The sequence below is a fragment of the Balaenoptera ricei genome, chromosome 11 (genome assembly GCF_028023285.1).
Source record: "Balaenoptera ricei isolate mBalRic1 chromosome 11, mBalRic1.hap2, whole genome shotgun sequence".
Taxonomy (NCBI): Eukaryota; Metazoa; Chordata; class Mammalia; order Artiodactyla; family Balaenopteridae; genus Balaenoptera; species Balaenoptera ricei.
In genome coordinates this window covers 69,738,798-69,751,565 of record NC_082649.1, presented here as the reverse complement: position 1 = coordinate 69,751,565, position 12,768 = coordinate 69,738,798, and the positions used below count along the sequence as shown (strand labels likewise).

General features: G+C 44.9%; 2 protein-coding genes across 6 annotated transcripts in view; one reads left to right on the top strand and one right to left on the bottom strand.

The window, feature by feature from the left end:
• The window catches only part of RAD54L2 (RAD54 like 2), an 89,671-nt gene extending 89,117 nt beyond the window's left edge, over window positions 1-554 (bottom strand). For all 5 annotated transcript variants that reach the window (XM_059939776.1, XM_059939777.1, XM_059939775.1 and 2 more), the window contains exon 1: window positions 393-554. The gene's annotated coding sequence lies outside the window, so the exon portion shown is untranslated. The remainder of the gene's footprint in view (window positions 1-392) is intronic.
• Window positions 555-11,879: 11,325 nt separating this feature from the next.
• On the top strand, window positions 11,880-12,386 carry LOC132375332 (mitochondrial import receptor subunit TOM20 homolog). Its single transcript, XM_059940594.1, has one exon. The coding sequence runs from the start codon at window positions 11,880-11,882 to the stop codon at window positions 12,384-12,386; it is 507 nt and encodes a 168-aa protein (XP_059796577.1).
• The last annotated feature ends 382 nt before the right edge of the window (window positions 12,387-12,768 follow it).

Genomic DNA, 12,768 nt, shown 5'->3' with positions numbered 1-12,768 from the left:
AGGGACCAGGCACACTGAGGCCCCTAGAATTCCAAACGCATCCTCCCCCCAATCCAACCGCTATGGCCAGCCTCCAGAGCGTCTGCATCAGGCGCTAAGAGCGCACGCCTCTAGAGTTAAGTCTCCATGCCCCTATGACTCCCTTTCCCGGCTACAAAAATTCTAAATACCAAGCCAACAAGGCCCCGGGTGGAGGCGAAGACCCCTGCCAAGCCTCCGGCCGCTGGAGTTCCCTAGGTCGGATCCAGCGCCCCAAGGCCTGGGCCGCCGGGACCCGCTTGCTGACCCAGGCCGCTGAGCGCCAGGGGCCCGGGCCGCGTCTCCACTCGGCCCCCATTGTTGCGGGTCCCGGCGGCCCGAGCAGGGAGCCGGGGGCCGGCACCAGCACTCACCTCCCGCGCCGCGGCTCCGGGCCGCGCCGGCCCGGGCAGGGCCGAGTGGCCGAGCGTTCCTCTGCGCCCGCCTTGGCAGTGCCTGCGGCAGCGGCGGCTGAGGTGAAGGGAGGCAGCCGGCCAGGCCCGGGCGCCGCGGGCTGGCTCCGGCTGAGCGTCAGTCTTCTCCTGCGGCGGCGCTCGCAGCCTCCGCTGGCGGTCCGCGCCAGAAAACGTCCCCCTCTCGGCCCGCGCGCCCGGCCGCCCGGACGGGAACACGCGCCGCCGACAGGAAAGTTCCGCTAAGAGACTAGTGGAGGCCGCTGTTGCCCCGCGCCGGGTGGACCGCGATTCCTCCCTCTATAGAGCCGTCTATGCTACAGATAACTTTTTTCAGGCGCGAATGAGGCACGGAAATCTCAGGCCGGAAGCCTGGGAATGGTTTTAGTGGTGGGTCCGACAGAATGGGTTTGCACCCCGCTAGCCACCAGAGAGGCACGTTGACCAGTCAGTGCTTCAATTGAGCCTCGGTTCCTCCTCATTCCTCACTTGGGGATAACCCTGGAGGCTTGTTAGGATTGGATGAGATGATGCAAGTGCCTGGCGCGGAGATATGGGGCTCAACATTGGGGATCGGTCATTGCTGATGCTGCCAATGATGATTGCTGCTACTACTGCTATCGCCTCCTACAGAGGTTAGGCGCAGCTCTCAAGGACCCCTGAAATTGATGCGCACCATGTAACTCTAGGTTTTCGCCCCTCTCGTCCGGTTTCCTGTTAACTGAAGCTGGAAAAAAAGCGGGGAAAAGAAAGGGCTTTCCTGATCACTGACACTCAGGGGGAAGTTAAGGACGCAGGTTCTCCTCCCTCAAGTTGGGAATTACTGCCATGTGGGCTCCCGTTAACGAGAAGAGTGAACCGTGTCAGCTTTCTTCACTACAGCCCCAGGTTCCCTTCCTCCTCCTCCTTATCCCAAGAAGTGAACATTGATGAGATGATGAAAAAATTCTGAAAGTGGGTTCTGTTTTCCTCATAAAATCAAGAGGATAAAAAATCGTTTTTCGGACTTCCCTGGTGGCGCAGTGGTTAAGAATCCGCCTGCCAATGCAGGGGACATGGGTTCAAGCCCTGGTCCGGGAAGATCTCACATGCTGCGGAGCAACTAAGCCTGTGCGCCACAACTACTGAGCCTGCGCTCTAGAGCCCGCGAGCCACAACTACTGAGCCAGCGTGCCAAAACTACTGAAGCTCGCGTGCCTAGAGCCCGTGCTCCGCAACAAGAGAAGCTATGGCAATGAGAAGCCCGCGCCCCGCAACAAAGAGTAGCGCTACCCCGCTCGCGGCAACTAGAGAAAGCCCGCGGGCAGCAAAGAAGACCCAATGCAGCCAAAAATAAGTTAATTAATTAATTTTAAAATATCCTTACTCCTTCCCACTTCCTTTTTCTTCTGGGCCTTCATACCTCCAGATATCAGTTATTTTTTGGAACAAATTAAATTATAAAAATACAAGTGTGTGTTCCCAAACTATCCATGGGAATTTAGATCTGCAGAAGGTGCTCTAAAAGTATCACAGCTTTCACATGTCCTCAGATTTTCCATTCTCACTTAGCCCCTTGGCTTTTGAGACTCCGGAAATTTTACCTTGATACCCTTCTCCCTTGTCTGAAGAGACTTTCCAGAAAAGCTCTGATATCAGTCACTTGAACCTAAATTAAATTTTGTCACTGTGTCACACATGTACACACATGGATTTCCATTTAGATTATCCTCTGGAAGTAAGGAAAGGGCTCAGCTGGCTAAAGACATTTTGGTAACCATCTGGAAACAGCAGGCTCATAGATAGAAAGCAGCATGCTCAAAACCTCTGGAGGCTCTCTGCTCCCTCAAGTAAGGGAACTTCATCCTATGATCTTAAAGGACAAAGGATGCCTCAAAAGCTGGTTCACTTTTCTCAGAATCCTGAGGTCACCTAAGGTCCGACTCCTCCCTAATCCACATTTTCACCAGTTGGCCTCTTAGCTTGGACTACCGTGTGACACATAAAGCAGATTTGGTCTCAAGTGTCAAAGTAGGTTCAGGCGAGAGCCCTAAAAATGACCAAAGTGAGGAAAAAGAGACCAATGAAGCTGGGCAGAAACTTGAGAGAGCAGTCTTATTGTTTATCTCCTTTCCCTCTCCCAAAAGACCCAATACACAACTATCAGAGACACCCACACTTACCTGCCTCCTCTGTCACTGAGGTTGAGCAACGAGGGCCAGGGCTGGCTCCCCTGATGATGGAAGCCCCTTCTATTCCCTCCTCCCAAGATGCCGTTGCCCTTCTGTGACATCACTGCTTCCTTGCCCTCTTGGGAGCTTCCCTGACAACTTGAATAATGTTATGCCCTCACAACCACCTTTGGGGATCATGCTACCCCCCAATTCACCAGTAGGAAAGTGGATTATATTAGGGAGGAATCCCTAGAGTGATCTACACGCATAGCTGCCTATTGATGGCTCTGCCTTCAAGTGCGGTTTAAAAATCTGGGGTCTTCCTGCTGGGATTAGAGAAGACTCACCAGTGACTTGTTAATCAGAAGCTATAACTAGGCCTTCTTCATCACTGTGAACCCACACCTGGAAAAACACCCTCTTCCTTTCACCTGTTTAACCTCCTCCTCATTCCATGAAAATCAGCCCAGTCCTTCTTCCACCAGCCACATTTCCAACCTACTCCCACTTCTGGATGCCAAAAAACATGATCACTCTGAACCAGGTTCCAAGGTGACAGATAGTTGTTTTTCTTTCTTCGACAGTCATCCTATTCTTTTTTTTTTTGGCTGCATTGCGTCTTTGTTGCTGCGTGCAGGCTTTCTCTAGTTGTAATGAGCAGGGGCTACTCTTCCTTGCGGTGCACGGGCTTCTCATTGCGGTGGTTTCTCTTGTTGCAGAGCACGGGCTCTAGCCATGCGGGCTTCAACAGTTGTAGCGCACGCACTCAGTAGTTGTGATTCGCGGGCTCCAGAGCACAGGCTCAGTAGTTGTGGTGCATGGGTTTAGTTGCTCCATGGCATGTGGGATCTTCCCGGACCAGGGCTCGAACCCATGTCCCCTGCATTGGCAGGCAGATTCATAACCACTGCACCACCAGGGAAGCCCAGCCATCCTATTCTTGGGATGTTTTTTAACTTTCACCTTGTACACAGCTTCTCTTATACTAGATTATAATCTCTGGGAGGCTTGAAAAAAAAATCCACCCCAAAGTCTATTGAAGACCTAGCAAAACTGCTGCATCATAAAATTCTCCATTCAGCAATTACCTATTGGGTACCTACCATGTACCAGGCACTGTGCTGGATGCTGGGGAATACTAATAAGACGAGCCAAGCATAAATGTAAGCATTTTAGAGCTATTAACGCATTTGATCCTCACATCGACATAATGAGGTATGTGTAAGTATCACCCCACTTCAAAGATGGAAAAACTGAAGCTGGGACATAAGGGGTAGGGTTTGAGTACAGGACACTCTTATAACCATGCACTGAAGTGAAGAACTATACTCAAAGTTGAGCTTGGAGTACTCTGGTCTGTAAAGTGAAACTAATAAAAACCTGTCCCATGTGGATGTTCATTCAGACATTTGTTGTCCCCGAACTGTATTTCAGATGCTAATCTAGCACTGAACAAGAGATTACAGGTCTCTGCCCTAAAGTAGCTTACCTTCTAAATAGAGGAGACAAATAGTAAAAAATAATTTCAAATTCTAATAAGTGCTGAAAAGAACATAAAACCAGAGACCTCTATGGGAGAGAGGCTGTCGGGAGAGGGAAGAATTGGGTAAGACCACCCTGATGAGGCGACCTGTGAGCTGAAATCTGAATGCCAAGAATGCTAGAGAGAAGCATGTGAAGGCTCAGGGAAGGACAATTCTAGGCAGAAGGACCAGAGCTCAGGAGCAGCATAAGGTGGGGTAAGAACCACCAGATGACTGCTCTGGAGAGTGGAAAAGTAGCCTGTAGCTCTGCTCCCAGATTTCATGGTCTTGAAGGGATCAATTTCAGGGCTGGTCCTGGGAGGGTATGAAGGATACTGCTGATCAACTTCTAGGGAAGCAGCACAGATTTACTGTAGTACCTGATAAATGACCATGTACATTTGCCAAGTCAATAGACAGATGTCATAGAAACGGATGCTTTAAAAAATTTCTACAGAGAATACATCCATTCTCTCCAAGAAAAAGAAAGACATCCAAACTGAAAAAGAAGTAAAATTATTTCTGTTCACAGATGACATGATCTTATATGTAGAAAACTCTAAAGAGTCCACACCAAAAAAAAAAAAAAGTGATAACTAATAAATGAATTCAGCAAAGTTGCAGGATACAAAACCCACACACAAAAATCAGTTATGTATTCATACACTAACACTGAACAATATGAAAAGAAATTAAGAAAACAATTCCATTTACACTAGCATCAAAAAGAATAAAATACTTGGTAATAAACTTAAAGACAGAAAAGACTAGTACACACACACACAAAAAACTCTAAAGTGTTGCTAAAAGAAATTAAAGATACAAATAAATGGAAAGACATTCTGTGCTCATGGATTTTTAGTACTACCCAAAGCAATATACAAATTTAATGCAGTCCCTATCAAATCCCAACATTTTTTGCAGAAATAGAAAAATCCATCATAAAGTTCGTATGGAGTCTAAAGGGACCCCGTATAGCCAAAACCATCTTAAAAAAAACAAACAAACAAAAAAACTGATTTCAAAACTTACTACACAAAACTACAGTAATCAAAACAGTATGGTACTGGCATAAAGACAGTCATGGAATAGAACAGAGTCCAGAAATAAACCCTCACATATAGTCAAATGATTTTTTTAATAAATAAATAAATTTATTTATTTATTTATTTATTTTGGGCTGAGTTGGGTCTTTGTTGCTGCGTGCAGGCTTTCTCTAGTTGCGGCGAGTGGGGGTTACTGTTCGTTGCTGTGCGCAGGCTTCTCATTGTGGTGGCTTCTCTTGTTGCGGAGCATGGGCTCTAGGCTCGTGGGCTTCAGTAGTTGTGGCTCGCGGGCTCTAGAATGCAGGCTCAGTACTCGTGGCACAGGGGCTTTGTTGCTCCGTGGCATGTGGGATCTTCCCGGACCAGGGCTCGAACCCGTGTCCCCTGCATTGGCAGGCAGATTCTTAACCACTGTGCCCCCAGGGAAGCCCTAGTCAAATGATTTTTGACAAGGATGCCAAGATCATTCAGTGGGGGAAAGGACAGTCTTTTCAACAAATGATGCTGGGAAAACTGGATATCCACATACAAAAGAATGAAATTAGACCCTTTCCTTACACTATATACAAAAATTAACTCAAAGTGGATCAAAGACCTAATGTAAAATCTAAAACTGTAAAACTCTTAGAAGAAAACAAAGGGGAAAAGCTTCATGATGTTGGATTTGGCAATGATTTCTTGGATATGACACCAAAGGCACAGACAACAAAAGAAAAAATAAACAAATTGGACTTCATGAAACACCACTGTGCATCAAAAGCCACTATCAACAAAGTGAAAAGGCAACCCATGGAATGGAAGTAATATTTGCAAATCATGTATCTGATAAGGAATTGATATCCAGAATATATAAAGAACTTCTACAATTCAACAACAACCAAAACAAGCAAGCCACTTCAAAAATGGTCAAAGGACTTGAAGAAGATATACAAAGGAGCTATACAAATTGTCAATAAGCACATAAAAAGATGCTTAGCATCACTAATCATTTGGAAAATGCAAATCAAAACCACAATGATACACCACTTCATACCCATTAGGACAGCTATTATAAAATAATAATGTAAAAAAAAAAAAAGAAAATTACTAGTGTTAGTGAGGATATGGGGAAATTGGAACCCTTGTGTGTTACTGACGGGAATATAAAATGGCACAGCCACAGTGGAAAACTGATGGTTTCTCAAAAAGTTAAACATAGGATTATGAAATGATCCAGAAATTTCACTTCTAGGTATATACCCAAAATAATTGAAACTATGGACTCAAACAGATACTTGTATGCCAGTGTTCATTGTAGCATTATTCACAATAGCCAAAAAATAGTGGAAATAACCCAAGTGTTCATCAACAGATGAATGGATAAACAAAATGTGTTATATCCATACAGTGAAATGGTATTAACCCATACAAAGGAAAGAAATACTGATACATACTACAACATACTGAAAACAATATGTTAAGCGAAATAAGCCAGAAACAAAAGGTCACATATTGTATGATTCCATTTATACGAAATATTCAGAACAGGCAAATCCATAGAGACAGACAGCAGATTGGTGGTTGCCAGGAGCTAAAAGGGGTGGTGGGGAGAACAATGGAGAATAAGTACTTAATGGGTATGAGGTTTCATTTTGGGGTGATGAAAATGTTTTGAAATTAGATATGTGATTTCATAACATTGTGAATGTACTAAATGCCACTGTGTTGCTTACTTTGTTTATTTTATTGAAATATAGTTGACTACAATGTTGTGTTAATTTCTGTTGTACAGCAAAGTGATTCAGTTACACATATATGTATATATATATATATACATTCTTTTTTAGTAGTTCACTTTAAATGGTTAATTTTTTGTTACATGAATTTTACCTCAATTTAAAAGAAACTAGGGACTTCTCTGGTGGCACAGTTGTTAAGAATCCTCTTGCCAATGCAGGGGACACAGGTTCGATCCCTGGTCCGGGAAGATCCCACATGTGGAGCAACTAAGCCCGTGCGCCACAATTACTGAGTCTGCACTCTAGAGCCCGCTAGCCACAGCTACTGAGCCCACATGCCACAACTACTGAAGCCCACATGCCTAGAGCCCGTGCTCTGCAACGAGAGAAGCTACCACAATGAGAAGCCTGCACACCGGGACTTCCCTGGTGGTGCAGTGGTTAAGAATCCGCCTGCCAATGCAGGGGACACGGGTTCGGGCCTGGGTACAGGAAGATCCCACATGCCTCAGAGCAACTAAGCCCGTGCACCACAACTACTGAGCCTGTGCTCTAGAGCCCACGAGCCACAACTACTGAGCCCACGTGCCACAACTACTGAGCCCACGTGCCACAACTACTGAAGCCTGCACGCCTAGAGCCCGTGTTCTGAAACAAGAGAAGCCACCACAATGAGAAGCCCACGCACCGCAACGAAGAGTTAGCCCCTGCTCGCCACAACTAGAGAAAGTCCGCGCACAGCAACGAAGCAAAAATAATAAATAAATTTTAAAAAAAAAGCCCGCACACTGCAACGAAGAGTAGCTCCTGCTCGCCAGAACTAGAGAAAGCTGGCATGCAGCAATTAAGACCCAACGCAGCCAAAAATAAATAAATAAATAATATTTTTGTAAAAAGATTTTAAAAAATAAATAAATAAAAGAAACTAAAGCTCAAAGAGGTTGAGTTACATGAGATTTCATAGCTGGTAACCGGTGGAGTTATAATTTGAACACAGATCTAAGAATATATATATATTCACAGATCTAAGAATATATATATATATATATATATATATATATATATATATGTATATACTCACGTTGCACAGTGAGAAGACAAAGTGTTTACTAATCCATAGGTAAATGACTGTTATGCTGGTGCTTTTCTGAGAGTAGGTTCCAACAAAGTAGTAGGGATGATGCCTTCCAAGTAGTAGGTGATCAATACACATTTTTCTGAATAGGGTGGGAAGAATGGTCCCCACTTACAGACTCTGAGGTCTGTAGAGACCTTGGAAGTATCTGGGAGGAGCTGAAACTTCCTCTAAGCAGTGAGGGGTTCTTCCTTAGGGTTGGTGGTAGGGGGGCAGAGGCAGCTCCTCTCACATTCTGTATGACCTTGGACAAATCACTTAACCTCCCTGAGATGGGTTCTTCATCTGTAAAATTGGAATAACATGCTTGCAATGGTGAGAAAGAAATGAGAAAAATGGCTATAAACAACCTTTCAAAGTGCTAAACGTATGTGCAGGTTTATTTAGTTCAGAGAAATTTTGGCTAACATCTTTGCTGTTTTAAGTCAATTCCACCATCTCCTTCTAGAGGAATTATAAGCTCTTACTTCTACATGAGATTCGATGGGATTCCCCAGACTCAGTTGCACTTTTGCAATTATCTTGGTGATAGCACCTACCTCATGCTTATTGGAATTGTGTTTGACTCTTCCAGATGGGACCAGATTGGTCCATCTCAGTAGCCTCAAATTCTGGTACAGGACTGGGTTCCATGAACATGTATTGAACAGAATATTAAGAGTTGTCCACAGCCCCCATTTGCCATGCGGTGATTCAGTTTCAATTAAAACAAAACAAAACAAAACCCTGGGGATTTGTTATAGAAAGATGAAAAGCACACAGGCCCTGAGGCTCCTGGAGGATACAGACACACAAACATAATTATAATACAGTCTTTTTTTTTTTAAGTGCCATATATTTTTTAAAAATTAATTAATTTATTTATTTTTGGCTGCACTGGGTCTTCGTTGCTGCGTGCGGGCTTTCTCTAGTTGTGGCGAGCGGGTAGCGCTACTCTTCATTGTGGTGTGCGGGCTTCTCATTGTGGTGGCTTCTCTTGTTGTGGAGCACAGGCTCTAGGCGTGTGGGCTTCAGTAGTTGTGGCACGTGGGCTCAGTAGTTGTGGCTCACGGGCTCTAGAGTGCAGGCTCAGTAGCTGTGGCGCACGGGCTTAGTTGCTCCACGGTATGTGGGATATTCCCAGACCAGGGTTCTAACCCGTGTCCCCTGCATTGGCAGACGATTCTTAACCACTGCACCACCAGGGAAGCCCTATAATACACTCTTAACTCCTGTGAGAACCAACTATCAGCAGAGGTTCAAAGGAGGAAACATTTGGTTCGACACTCCAGGAGTCTAATCTCCCCTTCATCTACTTCTTACTCATTTCTAGGCCTAACCCTATTCCCATAACATCACTCAATGTATTGTTCATCACTGGGTGCTCAGTAACGTGTGGTTGGACCAATTCAGGCCTCAGGGCCATCATTCCCTCTTGCTCAACCTCTACTCCCAGTTAGTAAACTTACTCTGCTTAAGGCCTGGCCCAAACATCACCTCTTCTGTGATGCCTCCATGAACCTGAAGGCCAGTCCTTTCTTTGGGCTTTCTTGGCACTTCATTCCACAAATACTTATTGGGCCATTCTGTTTCAGCCCTGTAGACAGAGTTATACAACTTGACCCTTGTCCTAAGAGCTTGTGCCCACTGGGGGAGGCAGACCAATAGAAGGCAGTTACACCACTGCAAAAGGGAAACACAGGGTAAATACCCTAAGGGTTGTAGGAGACACCTTTGGTGTCTGCTTAGCCGTTACTCCCCTTTCCAAAACTGCCCACTCACTCAGGAGTGAGGCTCATAGAGTATGTTTGTACTATGTGTCAGTTCCCTAGCAGTAGCTGATTGGCCCAGGGAGAATACCTAATTACAATTGGATTTTATGGTCCCAAAACTTGGAGTCAAGTTTCAAAGATGCAGAGAGCTATGAAGTAAACAGTCAGAGGGCACTGGGCTGAGAGTCCCAAAGGAGAAAGGGAAGAAAGGACCAGGGTTCCCGGCTGTGGAGTCCAAAAAATACTCACCTCCTTTCTCTCCTTATAATCAGGTCCTTGTTTTGCTTAAAGGAGCTTCAGGGGCTTTGGATATCATCACAACCGCCCTAATTCAGACAGGATTGGCCAGGCAGGCTCCCAACCTAGACTGGGGTGAAAGGAGGGAGGGAATAGGCAAGCCAGGTCAGGAGCAGAAGTGGGAGTTGGGTGAAAGATGGATAAGAGGATTCTGAGTGGGGGGAACAGGATAGGTAAAGGCCAAGAGGGGGGAACTGCATGAGTAAGATACAAAGAAACAAGGCTAGGGATATGACCAAGGGTAGGGTCACACAGGCTCTTGTAAGTCACATTAAAAGTTTAAGACATGCTTAGGTGGAAGGCTGTGGGCTTCCTGGGAGAGCTAACTCACCCCTGTGTCTTTTCTTTCTCTTGCTCCAAGAAGAGCCCTGTCTGCGCTTTGCTACCTCTTGGAGTCTCCAGAGGACATATAGGTGGAGAGGGGTGTGTGAGGAGAGTTATTTGGTTTTTTCTGTGCTTTCCTTCTATCCAGAACTCCTCCTCTTCCTGTGAGGCCACTCTTGGCTGTGCCATGAGCTTTCTCAGAAACAGGCATAAACAATCTCGAGTCTCTCTTCTGTCCTCCCGGCCGGCCTTTCGTATTCCACCCTTCCTCATGTCTGCACTGCATGGATGAGACCCCGGCTGTTTTTCTGCTCTGTTCTGGCCCTCCGTGGAGCTTTGGGCCTGAGCTTTCATGGGTTCTCTCCCCTCAGTTTCCTCCTGCCACCAGCTCCTTGTGAGTGACCGAAACTGTTTTCTTTTCTTTTCTTTTTTTTTTTTTTCGAAACTGTTTTCTTAAATGTGACTCTCCAAGAGGAGAAACCGCTGGCTTTACCCATATGAAACTTGAAGGCACTTTAAATAAGGTGCCACCCCCAAACTTTAAGGGAGCTAAACTAATTTTTTAAAAAGATTCAATGTCTTTTTCATTCTCCTGATGTAGCTATTGACGTACACTTCACACTGGAGTGTCTGAAATTGTGGTGGTCCTAATTTATCGGATTTCTTAATTAAAATGTCTGCTGAATAAATTTGGTTTTTGTTTTGGAAAAAAGAAAAGTTTAAGACAACTCACATTTGAAATTGCACCACAGGTGGAGGTTGGGGATCACACCTGGGGGTAAGGGGACCTCTACAATGGTCCAAGCAGGAGACGGTGGTGAACTAAACTGAAGAGGGGGTACAAATGGACAAATGGAGTCAGAGATGTTTAGGAAATGGCATCTCAGGTCTTGGTAACTGAAAATGAGGTTAAGAGAAGGGAGGAGTAAAGGTGACACCTGCTTACCTGGGGATGCCTTTTATGGAGAGGGGAACTTACCTGAGAAGCAGAGCTAGAGGGCGTGTGGTTGTTTAGAGTCTCATTGCTCAAAGCATGACCAGAACAAACAACCTGGCCTCCCTGGGAGCTTTTGAGAAATGCGGATGCTCAGGCTCCAACCCAACCTACCACAATAAAGTTCAAGAGGCTCTCGCTGATTCAGTGCCTGATGAGTTGTCAGTGCTGGTCCCTTTGCTTGTCTTATGCCTTGTTCTTTACCCAGTTTAATCTTTCAGGGACCACTGGAATTTTAAGCCCTTCAGCACCAAAATTTGTAAATGGAGATCCTTTGGTTTCAGGGGTCTGTGAAGACTGACTGTGTATGCAGACTCTGATGTGTATGGACAGTTTTCTGGGGAAAGGACCCATAGCAAGGTAAGGACCTAGAAGATAAATAGAGAATGGAAAAATAGAGAAAGTCAATGAAACCAAAAGCTGGTTCTTTGAGAGATCAATAAGACTGACAAACCTTTACCTAGACTGACCAAGAAAAAAAAAAGATTCTAGTTACTAAAATCAGAAATGAAAGTGGGAGTCCGCTCTGAGGGTTCTGAGCCAACGGCTTCTTTGCGAAGCCTCGTTGGAGAGAAGATAGAGGGCTGGAACAGCGCCATCTCCGCCGGCGTGTGCGGGGCCGTTTTCATTGGGTCCTGCATTTACTTCGACCACAGGAGACGGAGTGACCCCAACTTCAAGAACAGGCTGCGAGAACGAAGAAAGAAACAGAAGCTTGCCAAGGAGAGAGCTGGACTTTCCAAGTTACCTAACCTTAAAGATGCTGAAGCCGTTCAGAAATTCTTCCTTGAAGAAATACAGCTTGGTGAAGAGTTACTAGCTCAAGGTGAATATGAGAAGGGTGTGGACCATTTGACAAATGCAATTGCTGTGTGTGGACAGCCACAGCAGTTACTGCAAGTGTTGCAGCAAACTGTTCCACCACCAGTTTTCCAGAGGCTTCTGACTAAGCTCCCAACAACTAGTCAGAGAATTTTAAGTGCTCAGAGCTTGGCTGAAGATGATGTGGAATGAGGAACAAATGTCAACATAATAATCTCAATTTAAAAATATTTTAAAAATCTTAACTTGGAAGATGATCAGCTCTGGGGGAGTAAGGGCAAATAAGCTTGTTATGGACTGTCCCACACTGAAATTTACCAAAGTTAATTTTTACTTTGTGTAGATCCATTTGTCTGTTTTATTTATTTTTCCCAGTGAAAAGTGTATTTTGATAGAGAGGTTTTCATTTTATAAATACATTATCAGTTACTGAAATATGGATTTTATTTATTCCTAAAACGTGCAATTAGAATGTACATATATAACATCACATTACTTACATTAAAAATACCCAGTGCTCAGTTTTGAAGGATAGGCCAAAAAATGTGTAGAAGAAAACTGAAGAATGCACTTT